This window comes from Prionailurus bengalensis, chromosome B2 (assembly GCF_016509475.1).
Source record: "Prionailurus bengalensis isolate Pbe53 chromosome B2, Fcat_Pben_1.1_paternal_pri, whole genome shotgun sequence".
Lineage (NCBI taxonomy): Eukaryota > Metazoa > Chordata > Mammalia > Carnivora > Felidae > Prionailurus > Prionailurus bengalensis.
In genome coordinates this window covers 25,974,597-25,996,192 of record NC_057349.1, presented here as the reverse complement: position 1 = coordinate 25,996,192, position 21,596 = coordinate 25,974,597, and the positions used below count along the sequence as shown (strand labels likewise).

General features: G+C 39.2%; 1 protein-coding gene across 1 annotated transcript in view; it reads right to left on the bottom strand.

Moving 5' to 3' along the window:
- Positions 1-21,596, bottom strand: part of MYLK4 (myosin light chain kinase family member 4) — a 76,679-nt gene that overhangs the window by 14,072 nt on the left and 41,011 nt on the right. Inside the window, exon 2 of the mRNA XM_043593137.1 lies at positions 3,611-3,689. Coding sequence (XP_043449072.1) covers positions 3,611-3,689 — 79 coding nt within the window. The remainder of the gene's footprint in view (positions 1-3,610; positions 3,690-21,596) is intronic.

Here is a 21,596-nt window from a genome sequence, read left to right as displayed (position 1 = left end):
AATAAAATGTTGCAAAGGGCGCCTGGATGGCTCAGTTGGCTAAGTGCCTCCCTTCAGCTCAGGTCATGATCTCATGATTCATGGATTTGAACCCCACATGGGGTTCAGTGCGTCAGCTCAGAGACTAGAGCCTGTTTCCAATTCTGTGTCTCCCTCTCTCTCTCTCTGCCCCTTCCTCACTCTGCCTCTCAGAAATGAATAAATGTTTTAAAAAATTAGAATAAAATGTTGCTTATTTAATAATAAAATAAATGATCCATTTATTTTATTCCTAATAATCCTGAGAATATATGCTTTTATTTCATATTATGATCTGTAATTCATGTAGGTGATACCTGACATCTTTGAGAAAGAATGTCAGGACCACAAAACTATGGTTTATACCATCTTCAGGACAACTTTTAGAAATGTCACAGTAGTTGAAAATCTCCAACTGCAATATGGTTCACATGGGTGATCCTCCCAAGCCCAAAATGAAAATTCGAACATGAGAAACTGAGCCACGAAAAAAAAAGGCACCATTGATAATATCCATTATTTTGATTAAAGCAAAGAGAGAAAGATGAAAAGGTTTTTTTTTCATGTCATTGAAATGTTTGATATTATTATATATTACTTTCCAAAATATTTTAACCTTTATTTAAGGTACATTAAAAGCACAAAGATGAATTTTTCTTGGCTGGAAATAAAAGAACCAGTAAAGCTGGCTAAGGACGTATTATACAGCTCTCAAATTTCCCCTAAGTGTTTAAACTCTAGTCCACACCCCGATTGGTTCTAAAACACATACTCAGTAATATTGCAGTATTCTTTCTACTTTTCCATGGCTTGCTTTCCGTGAACCTATTCATTTCCCCATTTATTACTTATTTAAGCGTCTACCACAGGCAGCTTCTTACATGCACACAAAGGATAAAAAGGGAGGTGAGTAAATAATAACTTTGCCTTCAGAACTTTAAATTTATTCAACATATAATTCTCGAGCACTTATCTTGTGCTAGGCACTCTGCCAAGTGTTAATATTTTTAAAAATTCAGATAATAGAAGTCTCCAGGAAACTGACTTGATATAGACATTCATCTCTCACATCGTAAAAATGCTGGAAACTAAAGAAGTCATGAAAGAATTCTCTTGGTGGCATTCATCTCTTCAGACAAAAAAAAAAGGTGATTGAGTTACAAACACAAATGGCATCAGTATGGCATTATGTCTCCTTCAGGCTGTTAGGCTAAGTGAAATTTAGTTGGAAATGCTTGCTGGAAAAAGGTTAAGAAGCTTCAAAAGACTGAAACAAAAGCCATTTCCTACCCAATGGGGTCACCAGATCTTGCTGTCTGGAGGTCTTAATTCCAGCAGATTCCAGGGGGTTGCCTTGTAAGCTCCCCTGGGCTTGTCTGGTTTCCTGTGTCCTAAATGCATGTCCTTCACCTGTACTCGCTACATCTATTCTGCTCTTTTTGTTGTCCTCTTTGATGAAGCACTCCTCCGTCACCCGCCGCTTGCTGCTGCCAATATGCTCTGCTTGCTCAGCATTCTGGAAAATGGGTGCTATTGCTGAATTTTCCAGGATTCGTGATGTAGAAATGGCTTTTACATTGCTGATACACCTGGAAAATAAAATCCAGCTGCAGCTCTCAACGATTCAAGGAGATAACTTTCAGATGGTCAAAATTCTTAGAACTAAAGCTTCCTTAACAGGGTGTTTTGGTGAAGGGTCATAAGCTTCATGATAGAGAGTTGGCTGTTTCAGCATTTGGGATAAAATAGAGCAGTATGCTTCCCCATCAAACTAAGCAGCACAAGAACAGGTATAGATAACTACGATCCCAGAAACTCTCCCTGATGACCTCATTGTGCCCCGCAAGTTGTCCACTGGCCCTTTACAAGAGTAGTCATTTTATGAATACCTAGCTAATTCGATCTTCATTTTTTTCACTTCCTTTTCTTATAGAAGAGAGAAATTACTAAATTAAAGTATAATAAAGGATGCAATCATCTCTCTGAATATTAACAGAGAGATGTAAACCTTTATTGATGAAAGAATTGAACTAACTTCAGTTTTTTAACAGCTCCAGACCTTACCAAGCACATCTTTGCAGTGATGGATTTTCTTAATAAACAATAGTCTTTATGTTTAATTCTTACAAAATTAGATTTTTCTCTATAATTAGGTGTCAAATACGTTATCAATAAATTAAATAAAAATTATATTGTAATTCCCTAAAAAACTCACTTATAATTTGGACACTCTGTCCAGATAGATTCTGTGATCCATTATAACACAGAGTAGTTGATTATAATTGGTTGAATAATTCTGCATTTATATGTGAAACTTTGCAGTTGAGGAAGAGTCATTCAATAATCTACTTCTTACTCAATCCTCAAAATATTCTAGAAAACAGACAATTTATCATCTATAATGGGGTGGGTAAACTTTTTAAGAATTAGCTTTTTAACTTACAGATAAATCTGATCACTATTCAATTCCTGATCTTAGAAAGGATGTGCTCCATATTGCTGAAAATAAGAACTTTTTATTTGATCTCTAGAAAATATTGATTGATAAAAATCATTATCTTTGCCTATAAGTTGGTAGGAGAAAAAAATTAAAATGCCTGAAAATTTCACGGGCAAGAAGAAAAAGTAATAGCAAGAGAACATGGCCAAGAAAAACCCACAGAAGCTGGGAAACCGTTTTCTAAACCATTGCTTTAAAAACTCACTTCAGTTATTCTTTTGATATGGCCTTAAGTTTCAACAGCACATAGATCTACCAAAAACATCAGTTGTAGGTGTGTGATGCTTTAAGCCCTACCTTTCATAGAATTGATCACCATTAGTTTTATCAACATACTGCTTTTTATTTGAACACTTGTCCAACACTGTTTCATTTGCAATTGCTGGTCCTCCTTTTTTCTCAACTTCTCTTTCACTAGTGTCTTCCTTAGAACGAAGCCCATTTTTCTCTCCTTTGAACACTGGAAGTTCATTTTTATCCACAGAGGCTTGTTTATCATCTCCAGCACTAATCTTTTCTTGTCTGTTCAGTCTCTCTGTGCTTGAAATGTCTCTTGTGTCTATATTTTCTCTTGACTCTATGGAATTTCTTAGGGCAAAATCTTCTACCTCGTCTTGAGGTCTTTCTGTATGAAATGTGACAAAACTTCTCTGAGCTAGAGAGGCATTGGTCTTCTCAGAATTTTTCTTGTTGAGTTTATTAACCTTTTCCTTCTCAGAGGAGAGCTGGTTCTTCTGGGAAGATCTCTCTAAAAGCCACAAAATATTTTAATGGAGGACGCATGTGATCAGTATAATTTTGTCTTCACATAATGGCATTTCTATTCATGTTTCTTTTTATCAGAAGATATAAGCTTTTGAAAAGCAAAGTGGAAATGAACATGACCAATTGACTGACATCTGGGTTCCCAAAGATTTTCTAGTTAGTAATTAGTAGGACCCAAAGCCAATCAGATAAAGATATTCAAACAGCACTTCTCCCGACAAAGGGCTTTATGAACATGTGACTCCCTCTGAATAAGAAGAATGACAACAGGACTGTCATACCAGAGCTTTCTTGATCCATAAATATCTAGTCTTCTAAAGATGTTACCTGTGAGGGCCAATGTCCTTTTGCCTTTGACAGGTGCCGTTTCCTTCAGCCCAGGGTGTGACTGTGCCTTCTCCTTACCCTGTAGATACACAATTGAGTAATTGAAGTCACATATTAATTACATCAGGGTTTCTCAACCTCAGCACTACTGACACATAGGGTGGGTAATTCTTGGTCGTGGAAAATGTTATGAGAATTATAGAATGTTTAGCAGCATCTCTGTCCTCTACCCACCAGATGACGATGATACCTTCCCTCCTAGCTATAATATCCAAAAATGTCTCCAGAAATTGCTAGTGTCCCCCAGGACAAAATCATCCCAGACTGAAAACCACTGTATTACATGATTCAAATACGGAAAAAAAAACCACTAAAATTAATAGTAATTTAGAGAGCAGGACAGTCTGAATTAATGAAACCCTTCATTTCATGTATAGACTACAATATTTGGAAACAAATGGACTCACTATTTTGAAAAAAAATTCTGTTAAACTCTGGCATTGTTTGTAAAAGAAGGCCCATCTTCGTGAATAGATTAAAGGATGTTGATAATGTATGTATCACTTGTGACCTCTGCTTGTATTGTCTTGATATGGTTCACATATAAATCAAATGAAAATGAGAGGATATATCTGAATAGGTTTTATAAACCAGAAAGCAGAAGACTAAAGTAAGTAAGCTTTCATAAATGAGCTTTCACACTGCTTAAAACAGATGGCCCCTTTCCTAAGCAGATAAACATCCTTCTCAGAGTCCTGGCTTCTCTGAATTTGCTTAGCAAACTTTTCTTAAATGCCATATAAAAGGTAAATATTAGCCCCATCCACCCAAATAATCACAAAATTCTGAAGTTATGCAATGTAAATTAATGAAATTGTATGAATGCCCAAAGAATCAGTCTTCTTTTCTTTGGAAAGAGCAAAATTTGCCTTCGGGTGACTTGCAAGCATGAAACGCTGTGTAAGCGCAGCTTGGAGTCTTCAAGACAAACTGCAAATGTACTTTTAAATAATCCAAGGGACAATACCATAGGTTCAGAGCATTTCCATTTTTCATATAGAGACCTGGAAACACAGAGATATGTTTAGTAAATCTGTGTAAAACCAAAATTAGAGATGAGAACCTCGGAGTCTGTAACTTATTTTAAGTGAAAGTGAAGGAAAAATGTTCTTCCACTTGCTCAGGCAAAGCCAGTTGCTCTCTTCTCTGCACACAGCACTCAGTTTATGTGCCCATCCCAGAATCACTTCCAACACTTTTAAACATTTTTTTTCCTGTCAGTTTCCCACTAGCTTGTGGGCCTTAAATGGGCAAAAAGACTGATTCATCTTTGAGTCCTTGGCACTTAGCCCAGACACTGAAATATAGTGATTGATGGTGATGATGGTGGTGGTGATGATGTCGATGATGATGATGGTGGTAGTAATGATGTCAATGATGATGATAGTGGTGGTGATGATGATGATGATGATGACGACAATGATAATGATAGTGGTGATGATATTGATGATGATGATGGCTAATATACACTAATCCCTGTCTTCATACTAGGCATATTTCTAAGCATGTTATTAACTCTGTTGATTCTCATAGCAACCCTTTGGGATAGAGACACTATTAGCCCCATTTTATAATGATATTGGGTAATTTCTGAGGGTTATATAGTTCAGAAATGATTCAACCAAGATTATTAATCAGTTGTCTACTTCATTCTGTGCTCTTTCATTTTTTTTAAATTTTTTTAATGTTTATTTATTTTTGAGAGAGAGAGAAAGAGACAAAGCATGAGTGGGGGAGGGGAATAAAGATGGAGACACAGAATCTGAAGCAGGCTCCAGGCTCTGAGCTGTCAGCACAGAGCCCAACACGGAGCTCAAACTCAGAAGCCGTGAGATCATGACCTGAGCCAAAGTCGGCCACTTAGCCAACTGTATTCTGTGCTCTTTCTTAATTACTACATTGTACTGTCACTTATTAAAAAAAGATAGAGGATTATAGGCAAGATACGTTGTTAGTATTTACTGAATATCTATCACACAGCACATACCACAAGAGATAAGAAAGAAGATTAAGAGACAAGGGTGTAAAATTGAAAGAAATTAGTAGAGTGAAGAAATAAATATTTGTCAGTCAAAAGATTAGAATTAACATAAAAGAAAGGCAAGAGAGAGATAGAATTTAAGTCCAACTTAGAAAATAAGTCAATTGTCAAATAAGGTAGTTTAACAACTATCTTATCTGTGTTTAAGATATTGTATAATTTTGTCTTTTAGTGTCTTTCGGTGTTTCTCTTTTGAAATGAAAACTCCTGGTGGATAAGCATTGTGCTTCTGAATTTATTCTTGATGACATGAACATAGGTAGACTTAATAGTGAAAACTGGTATGTATCAATCAATTTCAGTTCATCAAAATATGTAAAATTGAGAATTTGATGGTAAGACTCCATGGAGTGCCAAATCGATGAACATTTGCCTCTAAGGTCATCGAAGTGTTGGTGGCAAATGACCACTAGTTGTGCCAACATTCTTTGGGTGGAGCAGTCTGAGGTGACCAACAGGAGAAGCTGTCGATTCTGAGGAATATTAGAAACTAGCTTCCAAATGAGGCTGTTATTTTTCTTTGTCAATTACATATCACATATGTTTTACCATTTAAATAAGGTAAGAAGGTCTTTATTCATTGCCATAGGCTATTATATTTTCATTTCTTTATGTAATACTGACATCTAGAGGAACTTTGAACTGAAGCGTTTCCAAAACACAGAGGTTGTATTTCTCTTTTCTGTTTCTGGGCAGCAACTTCAGTACAAAGAATTTTCACTTTGTGTTTCCCTATTACACACAGAAGTTGCTAAAATAGGAAGCACAAGTCTGTAGATACAACTTATTCAAAGATGAACATATTTTCTACTGATGAGAGAGGACATAACAGTGCTATCAAGCATGATATTTCTGTAAGGATTAATATCACCCTCTGTTAATGGATAAAAATCGTATCAGAGACTACGTTCCTCTGCTAAATTCACACTGATTACCAAGATGAGCAAGAGGGCCTCATTTCACACAAATTCACTTATTCCTTCACTTAATAAATACTTCTATATCTGCATATGGATTCCTTTTATAATAATCCATCGATGCATTTAGAATGACATAGGGAAGAAAGGGGACCCAAAATGGGCAAGTATTAAAAACATAGTTTTGCTCTCTCCACTCTGTACGGTTTTCTAGGCTGGTGTCCTGAGTGCAGAGTATGTACCCAGAGTGCATCCAAAATAGTCTTCAGGGAATGTAAAGGAAATGTTAGAATTCATTTCTATTTGTTTTCCATTCTTTTAAAATTTATGCTTTTGGGGCGCCTGGGTGGCGCAGTCGGTTGAGCGTCCGACTTCAGCCAGGTCACAATCTCGCGGTCTGTGAGCTCGAGCCCCGCGTCAGGCTCTGGGCTGATGGCTCAGAGCCTGGAGCCTGTTTCCGATTCTGTGTCTCCCTCTCTCTGCCCCTGCCCCGTTCATGCTCTGTCTCTCTCTGTCCCAAAAATAAACAAAAAACGTTGAAAAAAAAAATTTTTTTTTAAATAAAAATAAATAAATAAATAAAATTTATGCTTTACATATTTTTTAAAACATGTGTTAATAAAATTGAACACATATATAATTTATAAGTATCAGTAATATATGTAAATATAAATGTAAATATATGTATAAATGTATAAATATGTATATATGCACAAATGTATAAATGTATAAATATATGTAAATATAAATGTAAATCAGTAATATATTAAATTTACTCATAAAAATAAATATACATGTACTGCTTATCAATGTACATAATTTATAAATAAACCTATTGGGATACGCTTAAATGTATGTTACTGATAACATACAAAATATGTTGGAGACATATAATATAATGTCAAAATATTTTGGAGACCATTTACCAGATAACACTATTCCTTACATTCTGACTTCCTGAAATATGTGTTTTATTTTTTTTTAATTTTTTTTAATGTTTATTTATTTTTGACAGAGTGAGAGAGAGAGAGAGAGAGAGAGCATGAGCGGGGGAGGGGCAGAGAGAGAGGGAGGCACAGAATCTGAAGCAAGCTCCAGGCTCTAAGCTGTCAGCACAGAGCCCAACGCAGGGCTCGAACTCACAGACTGCAAGATCATGACCTGGGCCGAAGTCGGACGCTCAACCGATTCAGCCACGCAGGCGCCCCTTGAAATATGTGTTTTAGAGAAGAATTATTCTTTTTTTTAATTTTTTTTAATTTTTTTATTTTTTCAATATATGAAATTTATTGTCAAATTGGTTTCCATACAACACCCAGTGCTCATCCCAAAAGGTGCCTTCCTCAATACCCATCACCCACCCTCCCCTCCCTCCCACCCCCCATCAACCCTCAGTTTGTTCTCAGTTTTTAAGAGTCTCTTATGCTTTGGCTCTCTCCCCCTCTAACCTCTTTTTTTTTTTCCTTCCCCTCCCCCATGGGTTTCTGTTAAGTTTCTCAGGATCCACATAAGAGTGAAAACATATGGTATCTGTCTTTCTCTGTATGCCTTATTTCACTTAGCATCACACTCTCCAGTTCCATCCACGTTGCTACAAAGAGCCAGATTTAATTCTTTCTCATTGCCACATAGTACTCCATTGTGTATATAAACCACAATTTCTTTATCCATTCATCAGTTGATGGACATTTAGGCTCTTTCCATAATTTGGCTATTGTTGAGAGTGCTGCTATAAACCTTGGGGTACAAGTGCCCCTATGCATCAGTATTCCTGTATCCCTTGGGTAAATTCTTAGCAGTGCTATTGCTGGGTCATAGGGTAGGTCTATTTTTAATTTTCTGAGGAACTCCACACTGTTTTCCAGAGTGGCTGCACCAATTTGCATTCCCACCAACAGTGCAAGAGGGTTCCCGTTTCTCCACATCCTCTCCAGCATCTATAGTCTCCTGATTTGTTCATTTTGGCCACTCTGACTGGCGTGAGGTGATATCTGAGTTTGGTTTTGATTTGTATTTCCCTGATAAGGAACGACGTTGGGCATCTTTTCATGTGCCTGTTGGCCATCCAGATGTCTTCTTTCGAGAAGTGTCTATTCATGTTTTCTGCCCATTTTAGAGAAGAATTATTCTAATGAGCAGGTACAAGGACAAGTACATAACTAGAATGATCAGTTCATTTCTTGCAAACTACTTTCTAGAGGTCAAGATTCATTGCTTAATGACCATTTTCACAATTTTGACCAATTGTATGCACTTTGTACTCTTCATGCAGTTTCACTGACTGCCATGGAATCAAGAGCTGAGCAGGAAGGCAACATCCACCTAGAAGCATGTGCCCACCTACCTGGGTACACTCCCAGGTGCAGGGTCCTTCACTCCCGCCGCAGACCACAAGCCTGTCCCAGTTGTACCCTACAACTCTCCCTCCCCTCAAAGTTGTGGGAAACCAAAAGGAAAATTAGTTCACGTGAACAACTTTGCCTCATTCTTCTTCCATTTCCATTCAATAAAAATCAACTTTAAATAATCTTTCTGAGGGGCGCCTTGGTGGCTCAGTCAGTTAAGCATCCAACTCTTGATCCTCAGCTCAGGTCTTGATCTCAGGGTCATGAGTTCAAGCCCCATATGGGGCTCTGCACTGGGCATGAAGCCTACTTGAAAAAAAATCCAGGGCACCTGAGTGGCTCAGTTGGGTAAGCGACCCACTCTTGATTCTGGCTCAGGTCATGATCTCATGGTTCCTGAGTTCAAGCCCCACATCAGGTTCTGTGCTGGCAGTGCAGACCCTGCTTGGGATTCTCTACCTCTCTCTCTGTCTCTCTGCCCCTCACCACTTGTTCTCTCTCTCTCTTGCAAAATAAATAAACTAAAAAAATAAAAATAAAAAGATCTTTTTAAAAAATCTATCCTAAAGTGGATTTAACTTTAAAAGAACAGAAAGGCAAAATAGCTGTAGCCTCCTCTGGACGTCCACAATGCAGTGATCATTTTCCAGGTTACTGTATGTCACTTGACAGGCCTGTCCCCCTACTGGGGCATGGACCCTTCTCTTCACCTTTTTTCCCCCAGCACCACACGGGGGTCAGATTCTGAATATGCTTGGTGAACCCATGTGCAGTAAAGGAAAGAAGTGCCTGCAGGACCAGTGTACCCTCAGTCTGAGAACATTCTTTAATCAGGCTGCATCACTGAAAAGCCTGACTACCCTAGGCACCATCTGAAATGCATCCCTGTCACTGATGCTCATATCCTTTTGCATCACTTAACTGATGGTGAGTGATATCCACAGCCCTGCATTTGGGGATTACGGTTGCCATGGAAAACTGTTTTCTTAACATCACAATGGCACATGACTACACTAACTGCATACCCTGAGCTGAGGGCTTTTCATCTCACTGCTTGTGGAGATGCTGAGATGAACACTTTTTGGTAATTTTAACCTAATGCCTAGAAATACAAAAACAAAATTTTAACAATTTATAATGACTTTGTTAAACTTTTTTTAAGTTTATTTATTTATTTTGAGAGAGAGAGAGAGAGAGAGAGAGAGAGAAGGGTCAGAGAGAGAGAGAGAGAGGGAGAGAGAGAATCCCAAGCAGGCTCTGCCCTATGCAAGTCTCGAACTCACAAACAGTGAGATCAAGACCTGAGCTGAAACCAAGAGTCAGATGCTTAACTGACTGAGCCACCCAGGTACCCCAACTTTGTTAAACTTTGATCAGGTTCATTATCAGGGAGAGGAAAAAAACAGAGACAAAAAGAAATACAAAGGAACATTCATAGGAAATATCAAAACTACATATCCTTGCTTGAGTATGGAAGATAATCTTAAAGTTCATTTGTAAAATAAATCTATTTCTTTTCATCTTCAGGGCATGCTCAAATTCTTGCACTAAATGAGAAAACTCCCTAAAGTCCCTGACTGATTAAAGGAATGTTAACAAAGCAATAACCTGTTTCATGGTCCATAGGGACTGGCATGGAATAAGGCAGGACAGGATCCAATTGACTGAATCCAGGAAGGGAAAGTGTTAACCTCAGCCTCAGAACCTCCCTGTGCTACTGAGAACATCAGAGATAATCAAATAGTCACCTGAGAAAATAACCCTGCCAGGAAAATTAAAGTCTTCTGATGTATCCACTGACATGGACAGTACTTCATTCAGAAATCGAGTAAATAAAATTCCTCGAAGATATATATCCAAAAAAGGGCCTGAAATTAAAGATTCATTCAGGAAAGTCTAATTGGGCCATCTTTTCAGTTGAAGATACGTGGGTTATTTTACTTTATGATCTGTTGAGCAGTACTATATTAAAAAAAAAAAAAGTGTGCTACCACATTTAACTGTCTCCTCTAACAGGAAAAGACTGAATAGGATATAGCAATGGTCAAATGAACTGTATGAAGTTATTCTTTATTGACTACAGACTTCCCTTAATTTAAATACACTTTCAGGTTTTCTTATTCCAATAACCCCCTTGTTCTGGCAAGACCATGCGGGCCTTATGTTCAGTCCTGAACAAGTGTACAAAGACCAGCAGGTCAGGGAGTGGCAGACCCCTAATATTTACCCCGCCATCTCAGCGGCCAGGCTATGGATGGAGCTACAAATCAGTAAAAAAAAAAATGGCTCTCTTCCATTCTATTCAGCCTGCCTCTGTCAATTTTAGAAGAACCAGTTCAAACAAGTTAAGAATCTTCACCTAAATATTTAGTCACATTAAGCACTTTGATCAAATAGATCGTGCTTCTTCCTCATTTTATGCCTGGTGGATAAGCTTACCAAAAACATCTTATAAATAGACTCATGTTTTTTCTTTTTAATTTCCCTTTCATTGCCAACTTTCTGTCCTCCCCAGACAGAAAATGCTGAGCCCTCTGACTTAAAACTGCTCATTTTTCCCAAACTACCAACATGACTTTGGCTGGCCACACATGCCATCCCCCACCTTCCAGGCCCAACCCCTCCTTTGCTCTTACAAGGTCAAAACTTTGAGGGAATTAGGTGTTTGAAAATATTTGATGCCTGGGTCCTGCCCCTATAGAGGGGGTAGGGATGGACACTTGGGTTTTTTAATATCCTCCCCTGCCCCAGCCCCACAATCACAGACACACCCCCCAGTGACTCCAACGTTCTGCAGGTGTTGGGAGCCATTGCCTCTGTGTACTCCAGCCCAGCTCCCCTCTGGGTTATTTTTTTTTCTCCTGAGTCCTTCTTGCCACCCAGGCTGGTGTGCCACAGTTTTGAATGATAGTAATAACCCTGAAGATGTGGTGTTCCTCTAACTCCCAGATCCTCCCACCCACCAGCAATGGTCTTTGATCCTCTCCCCCACAGATTATCCAGCAAACCACTGCCTCTTCCTTGCCGACCACCCAGGGACACATGTGTGGAAATTAGCCTCAGGTAGACTGCCCCGGAGACCACAAAACCTCCTCTCCAAAAGTGATATCAGGGGCATCCAGGGAGGGCAAGCAAATAAAAAAAAAAAAAGCCAGCATTTCCAACCACATCTGAAATCCTCTGCCTTGCTTCCTGGTCAGAGTTTAGTAATTGAAAGTGATTTAATTCCTCCACCAAAACGGAGGTAAGCAGAAGAGGAGAGGACTTGGGTTAAGTGGAGAATCACCACTTCACAGGGTGTAGAATTATTTATACCACTTTACACAAAAGCATATCTGAAACCATAAATGGTGGCATACCTCTGCCTTCTTGGGATTCTGCCACCAGAAAAGCAAGCACCTGAGCATTTCAAAAACTGTGCAGCGAGGTTCCTAAGAAAGTGCAACAGTGTGTGTGTTTGTGTGTGTGTGTGCGTGCGCGCGCACCTACGCGTGAGAGACACAGAAAGAGAATAACCAATTTGAAATCCAGGTATAAATGGGATTATAGCTCCTTGATATTCATTTGATTAAAACGAGTCTTACTAAGTTTCCTCTTTTATATAAACTACACAAGACTCAACCTTGGAATGTTTTCACATGAAGTTTACAGTGTTTTTTCATCACCTAATAAAACTCTTCTATTTCTTCCTGCCGCAGACAGTTTTACAAGCATTCATTTCACATGGTGTTCTCAGTGTGCTTTTTAATTTTTATTTTAGGTTCACTTTTATCACTCCATCTCCTGTCTCCTGCTCTGAGTAAGCAATCTACGTTTTTGTGCAGCCTCTGGCCACAGGCTGGCTCATGGAGGTGTGTCTGCTGGCAGAGGCTCCCAGGAGCTCAGTGCTCCTCAGGTGAGGTGATGTGTGGTCCCGCGAGTTGTTAGGGAAGTTCAGCGATCTGAACTTAGATTCGCGGAGCAAAATATTTTACCTCCTCGTAGTTTGCTTTTCCATATCTTTCCCCTCACGGCAAATTTGGCAAGCACACTACAAAGTGGCTGTAAAAAGCTGTCTCTGAAAAGCAATGAGAAGCTGCAAAGCTCTTAAAAAGTCTCTGAATTTGGGATATGTAATCCAAATTCAGTAGCTATAAACTAAGCAGCCATGACTATCCCCAAACATTTCGTCTAGTCTGTCCCACTCAAAGTAGGTCCACGCACAACAGCAACATGGGAGCTTTTCAGAAATGGAGCTGCTCAGCCCCTCCCTCCATTTATCCAATTAGAACCTGTGCTTCACCACTCCCCAGGTGATTTCCATGCACGTTCAAATTTGAAAAGCATTGGCCCAGGTAGCATCCTTAATGACTTTGTGGCATCCTTAATGACTTGGAAGAAATATTTCACAAAATATTCGTCATGGCCGCTTGTATTTGAATCTTGCCTCCATCCACCAAAAGACAATGTCATACTTGGTTAAGCTCTCAAGGGAGGATCATGGAGACAGCAGGAAGGAGCCAACAAACACTCAGCTGGTCTTGAGGGCAGTGGCCAGCAGAAGTCCAGGACTGTGTAGAATATCAGTGGGCTTTGGGGCGCCTGGGTGGCTCAGTCGGTTAAGCCTCCAACTTCAGCTCAGGTCATGATCTCACAGTTCATGAGTTCAATTCCCTCCTCAGGCTCTCTGCTGTCAACACTGCTTCAGATCCTCTGTCCCCCTCACACTCTGCCCTCTCCCACTTGTGCTGTCTCTCTCAAAAATAAACATTAAAAAATATTTTTTAAAAAAGAATATCAGCTTTGAAGAAGGTCCAGAATATTGACACTGACCCAGGAGTCCTGGCAGGGACTCAGAAGAGTATGCAAGGCTTGATATCATGTGTCTAGAATGTTCCACTAACCTCTGGGGTCTCTGCCAAACTTAGGCCTCACAGAAAAGCAGCATTAAGGTGTAAAGGTTCTGTTATGGGCTGTTTGTGTCCCTCCTAAATTCATATATTGAAGCCCTAACTTCCGGTAGCATAGTGTTAGGAGGCGGGGCCTTTAGGTAATAATTAGGTATAGATGATGTCATGAGGGTAGAATCTCTATGATGAAACCAGTGTCTTTAGAAGGAGAGGTTGAGACTAGGGTCTTCCTCTGTCTCTCTGCCATGGGAGGATACAGAAAGAATGCAGCTATCTGCAAGACAGGGAGAGGGTTCTCATCAGAACCAGACCATGCTGGCATCCTGATCTCACACTTGTAGCCTCTAAAACCGTGAGAAAGAAATTGCTGTGTAAGTCACACAGTCTGCAGTATTTTGTTACAACCACCTGAACTAAGAAAGGTACAAAGGTAAACTCTAGAGAATCAGGAATATATTCTGATCAGCTCCAAAATGAGAAGAACACAGTAAGAATTATTAATAGAAGTGCTAATAACTTGGTTGCTGTAAAGGGGACTATCAACTTTAAAAGGAACATAAGTAATTTTATTTAGCCCTGTTCTTGCAAAAGAAAGATAGTACATAACCTCTGATACCATCTTAAACCCTCAATTTATGCAGAACATAAACACCTTACTGAACTCTTCGTGTTTTATCTCATTCTTTTGTTTTATTATGTACATATAGGAGAATATTCAGCTGGCACACTGGTACCATACCAGTTATTAAAATAGGGAAATACTTCCATACTGGTTGGTAAATAGTGGGTGTCCTGAGACCTCCAGGAGCCCCCTCTCCCAACTCCTGACATAACCACCCTCAGGACCTTCATGCAATAACTTGAGGGTCAATATTTGGTGTGGCAGAGACCTTCAGTTCTCCATCCATCCATTCCAGTGCAGTCTGATCTGAAAGGTAAGTGACCATGGACTCCCAGGTATGAAATTCAGTTCTACACCAATGAACATGAATATAAAATGAAAGCACTTGACCATAATAGTAGACTCATAGCCATGTAATTTTTAATATTGGATTAAAAACTTTTAAAATTATCTGTGCTACCCCTGAAAGCTAATTATTAGTAGGAATTGAAAATGTGCCTTGACACTCAAGGATAAAGCAATAGCTGATGAGTCAAAAGAGGTAGGGGAGTCTCCACCAACAACAGCTTTGCCCACCTTAGACCTTGGGACAGTGGTCCTGAAGTTTACAAATCTCCTGCCCCAGAGATTCTTAGTCAATAGGTCTGGGCTGGAGCCCAAGACCATTTTTCATAAGCTTTGGATGTCGTTCTATTGTAAGTGCTCCAGGGTTCATACTTTCAGAAATGTATGAAATTCTTACTTGTTATGCAAGCCCCTACCTTAAGAAGTTTCCCTTTGTGAATTCTTCCTTGAAACACTCTGGTCCCACATCCTTCTACCAAAAGAAGAGTCTATCTTTCTTCCACCTTTATTAACCATGCATCCGTCAGGTATTTATCATACTGTGTTGGCATTATTTGTTTGCAAGCCTGACTCTGCCTGGATATCTTGGTATCTCTGGCATCTGACTCAGCATATGGCAAACACTAATTGATACACTGGTTGATTAGAAAGTAGGGGTAGGGGCTGATGCTGGGAAATATTTACTGAGCATCTCAACCAATTATATAAAATGTTTCCTTAAGGGGTGCTATAGCACACCTTTTATGATATCTTCCTCAGTATCAGACTTTGTTGTCTCACCCTCAGGCTCCTGTGGCACCTAGAAGTTCCCACTTTCATGTAGAGAAACTTGTTGGCCTGAACCTCTAGGAGAAAGCTTAGAGTCTTCTTAGACCTTTGAGTAAAGTTTTAAAGGTTTGTTTTACCAGTAACATCTGAGACTCCACCCTCAGTGTAGGTTATTGAGGTAATTTACCATTTGATTACCTTCTCAATAAATATCTTATAGCTAATAAAAATCAGAACATGTACTATAAACATTCATTTCTTAAAGCATATATTTAAGATCCATTATTCATAAAACTACAACTATAACTTTTTAAATATGCTTTAACACATTAGCACACAGAGACACTTGAATACTTTTTTTAAAAAAAGATTTTATTATTTTTAAGTAATCTCTACAAGCAACGTGGGGCTCGAACTTAACAACCCTGAGATCAAGAATGGTACGCTGTACTGACTGAGCCAGCCAAGTGCCCCCAGGAGACACTTAATGAATACTTTTGATGCTAGAAATGAAAAAAGGTTAGATATTGTTATTGCCACATTTTACTTCATTATGATTATGGAACTTAATTTTGCCACAAGACAAGAGTAAGCAGTAGCTATTTCCTTTGACATGTCTGATTGAACTTCTTTGTATATCACCTAACTCAACATTAAAATAGGTGTTAAATAAATGCCTTTGCATTTTACAACTGAAGCCTTCAGAATATTTCTAATGGTGATTAAGTAGCTGGTCTAATTATACATCACATCCATTACTCTAATGTTCCTTTAGCTCTAAAGCTCTATGATGCCACAGAATCAAGAACAAAGCTTGGCACAGTTAAAGAGCACACTCTGAAGCTTCACATGCTGGCAAGAGACTGCTTCTCAGGTGCTTTTCCAAGTAGCTTCACTCTCAGCATCTATTTTCTGTTGTGATGTTTAGTAATAGCCAGTGTCTTTATGGCAGATCATGGAAAAAAAAGTAATGTGTGTTTGTTTGGTTTGCGCTGCTTATTTAGGTCTCCAATTCTCCAATTCTCTCCCAAAGCAGGTGAGGGCTTTGCTTCAACCACAGTAGTCATGGTCAACATGGAAGGAGTTCTCTTGGGGATTTTATCAACAAACTTTCCAACTTGCCTTACTAACAAGGAGAAGGCAGTGTGATGGGAGTAGCGCCCCAGTTCTACTGTGTCTTCTTAAGCACTGCTCCAAGGTAGTAACAAGGGATGTGGGGGATGGGTTTGTAAGACAAGCCCCTCCAGTTCCCTTTCAAATTCATGGTCTCAGGCAGCTTTGGTAGTGTTTAAATAGGGACCTTCATTTGCTGATTCCTATAAGAACGATATTCTTATTCTCAAAGGCAAGAGATTGCTATTTCAATATCAAAGGCAAAACAAAGCAAAAAAAAAAAAAGGCAGGTTTTTTTGTTGTGGAAATCAGTTATTTATTAGCCATGATGGCTAATGGCAGGACGGAAAGGAATCTGAAAGACCACCTTAGATTTTACATCACAGATTTAAATTATATTTTAGAAAGAAATTAATGGAACGAGTTTGCCTCACAATCCAGTGGGTTAGATACATATTTCATACTGTTTCATATTCCCAGTCACACAATTCACCACACACACAAAAAAGACAATATTCTAAGTGTTCCAAATAAGACAACAAAATAGAAAACTTACTAAATCATAAAATCCATTTTGAATTTGGCGAGACCTTAAAGAGCATTGTGGTATGTGTTACGGATACCTAACTCACAATCAGAGACAGGAAGTCATGAAGGGAGAGCTGTCACACACACCCTACTCATTGCAGCTTACATAGTCCAGCAGGAAGAAGGAAGATTTCCTCTCAACCTGGCAACTGCCCTCACCTGCAGCCAATAAGAGGCCACCTCCACTTCTAAACTTTCTCCTCTCTATAAAAGGACACTCCTCCTGTGTTCTCTGTATTTACAATGAACTTGGAAAAACCACTCTCCAAACTGGAAATGAATCTCTGTCCTGATATTGGAGCTACACTTTAGATGTTCAACCTCACTACCATTATTTTTTTCATGTTCTTTATTTATTTTTATTTATATTTTAGTTAGTTAATATACAGGGCAATATTGGCTTCAGAAGTAAAATTCAGTGATTCACAACCTCACCACCATTAAACAGCCCCTACCTCAGAGTACTAAAACAGTTCAAATAGTGAATGTCTCCAATAAACCTCAACAGGTTTCCTTCTGCTTAGTCCTCAAAGATATACCATCTTTCCTCCTTAGTTCCTCCACCATATTGATTTATTTGGGCCAAGATTTTTTAAAAAATATATCATGCTAGAAGTTCTTTCTCCTGAAAAGGAGAAATAGTTCTAGAATTTCAGAGCAGCAACCAAAATAGCCAACTAGGTAAATCCCATGACCCTCAGTATCTTTTATTTGCTCTGACCCTGATGGCCCTTAGAACTAATTCCAAGAACAGTAACCATTTGTCCCCTTTGAATGAGCTACCACCCTCCTTATGGGTAAATCCTCAGCTGATATTGACAGAATCCAGTGTACCTCCTACTAAGATCCAAATAGATCCCTCAAAAGCTCTCCCCATAATTTATGAATAAAGAGGCCTCTCAAGACATTAAGCAATAATAAAAGACCATAAGGGTCAGAGCCCCATTATCCCCTGTACCTATCCCTGCAACACTTGTATTTTACCTGTGAAGAAACCAAAGGGCCATAGATAGAGGCTTGTCCAGGGCTTCCAAGCTATAAACATTATTATAATCCCTCACCATTCTATTGTCCCCAACTCTCACACCTTATTAACCCCCAACCCTACTGAGAGCAATTTTTTTTTCATGACTGATTTATGTAGTGCTTTCTTTAGTGTTGCAGTAGATAAAGCTAGTCAATATCTTCTTGCTTTTACTTGGGAAGGATAGCAAAGCTACTGAGCAGTAATGCCAGGGTTTCACGGAAAGTCCTTCTTATTTCTCACAAACATTAAAGGCTGATATCAAGTTCCCTAGAGGCTCCACTTTAATACAATATGTGGATGACTTCTCTGCTTCTCTTTCCAAGCCTTCTCACAAGAAGATAGCATCTATGTGCTAAAACTCCTAGCCAAAAAGGGATACACCATCTCTAAGGAGACATTACAATTTGTTCAAACTCAAGTTCAATATTTAGGACATCTAATCTCAGAACAAGGACTTCATTTGGATCCAGACAATTTTCATGGCATCCTGAACTTCCCAAAGCCTCAAACCAAATGTCAACTGTGAGGTTTTCTTGAATTGACAGATTATTATTGCAACTGTATCCCAAACTTCTCCTTATGGCCCAACCTTTATACACCTGACCCTATCATCTAGGAAGATCCAGATGACATAACTTTCCAATGTCAAAAGAAAGTTTAATAAAGCCCCTTGCTCTTGAACATCCATATTATCAGCTCCCTTTCTTCCTTTTTGCATACAAAAAAGAAAGGAATGCCTGAAGCCTGGGCATATGCCCTCCCCATGCCTCCCAGCTTCACCTGCTACTTACTGTCTTTTTTTGTGAAAGCCACTGAGAAAACAGTCTTTGCATCCCCTTTAACCACTTCTGTGCTGTGAAAGCTCTCCTTACCTTTCGTCACACTCAGTTTCTTTCTATAGGCTATCTCACCTCCTATGAAATTCTACTGTGTACCGCCCCTTATGTTACTTTTGCTTGTTGTAATAACCTTAACCCTGACACTCTTCTCACCTCCTCTACCAATTAAACCACCCATAACTGCTTAATACTGACAGATCACCTTCTTGCCCATATGATGACTTACAGGAAACTTCTTTGGATAACGGTTGACTTTTCATTGTTCACTGATGGTTCTTAGTTAAAAGATGAAAATGGCAAATACTGTGTTGGGTATGCAACATCAACTCCTTCTGAAGTAACTGAAGCAGCACCCTTGCCTTTGGCTACTTCAGCCTAACAAGGAACTACAATCACACACATGGATCTATGTTCCAGCCAAAGGCAAAACTGCCAGCATTTACACCAACAGTATATATGCCTTTGGAGTGGCTCCCAATTTTGGAATGTTATGGAAACAATGTGGCTTCTTTACTTCCAGTGAAGATAAAATTAAAAGCAGCCCTTACATTCAGGAATTACTGGATGTCATACTCTTACCTGCTGCTTCGGCTATTATTAAAATCCTGGAGCATTATAAACTTGACTTGCTGGAAGCTAAAGGAAAACATCTCACTGACATTTCCATTTAAAAATGCTATCCTCAAAGGGTCTAGAAGTCAAATCTCTGTCATGGTGCAAAGGAACTCACGTCCAGAGGATAATCTGGAGAAACTGACTAGAGACACCCAACAGTAAAACAAGATTGGCAATCAAATGGTTGTTAGTATGATAAGAAGAGAAACTTCTGGTTTGGACCAAGTACAAACCTGGCCCTACCAGAAATTCTAAAGTTCCCACTATTGACCAACATGCATTGAACCACTGGTATAAAGATAAAATGATGTTCATAAGTTAATAGTTGTAGGGAAATACCAACAAGACTACAAAAAGTACCTACTTTGCTTTCCCCACCTGCCAAAAATACAATCCAGGGAAACCTGTCGACACTATTCCTAGGCACTTTAAATTGCCTAATGGGTCATTTGAATTTTGGCAAATGGACTTTATTCAGCTACCCCTACCTCATGGATACAAATATGTCTTGGTAATGATTTGTATGTCTTCCCACTGGCCAAAGCCCTTCCATGTAGACTAGCTACTATTTTTCTTCAGTAGCTAAAATCCTATTAGAATACAACCATCCCTACGTGGGGAATGCCTCTTGAGCTCCATAGCAACTGAAGAACCCATTCTATTGGTCAAATATTATGGCAAGTCTGTGCCGTTTGGCCAGTTCTATAGCATTTTCACTGTGTTTACCATCCTCAGTCTTCAAGGCTAGTCAAAGGAACCAAAATAAATTAAAAATTTTATGGAAACCCTCCAAATACCTTGGCCAAAAGTATTGCCATTGGGCCTTCTAAATCTCAGATCCACTCCCTTTAACTCATAAACTCTCACCCTTTGAGACAAATACTGGGTTCCTGATGCATCTAGCTTCTCCCTTTTCTGATCTGCACGTAATAAAGGAGACATATGTTACTGTTGCAAAGCTCTAATTACATCCCTTAAAAATAATCATACTCTAGTAGGGCAATCTTTTCACAGCGCACTCCCAGGAGACAAAGACATCAAACACCACACTCTGCAACCTAGGAATTTTGCTTATAGGAAGAGACATCTCAAAAAACCTATTTTCAAGCACACTGGAAAGGCCCTTATCAAGTGTTACTAACCAATCCTCATGCCACCAAACTGCAAGGAGTTGACTCTTGGATCAATGTTCTTCATCTAAAGAAAGCCCCTGACTAGAACTACACACCAATTGGTGACCTCAAATTAAAGATTTCCAGGAACTTAAGCAGACAGCTTTCCCAAGATGACAGGATCAGGCCTGTTCTCCTTTCTGCTTTTTCTCACCTTGTTTTCTCCTTCTCTGTCCTGGAAAGACATTTCCCTTGCTTTCATTTCCCAATCCATCGCAGAAGGAGGAAACTTTTCTGATTGTTCGGAAAACCCTGATCTGGCCATGACAGACGTGATCCTTTAGTCTTCCCCATAGCAAACTTTTCCTTCATTCCCAATGTGACCTCTAATAATACCTGCACCCCTCCAGGTGTTTCTCACTGAGTCAAACCTCAACAACCACGTTCTCCTATGCCTTGCTTTGACCTCTCCCCATTATAACTCCCAATGCAACTAACTGTACCTATTCCACCCATACAGTTTCCCATTCTCCCTAATACCTCAGGTCTGTGTGCAGTAGCAGAAGAACTTCCCTCTGTACAGCCATCAAGAATAAAGTCCACATAACAGAACGGTTTCTCCTTAATTATTCCCCAAACACCACTGACCCTTGACTTGGAAGAACCAATCAAGTAATTCCAAGTAATGGCACTATTAGTAATCAG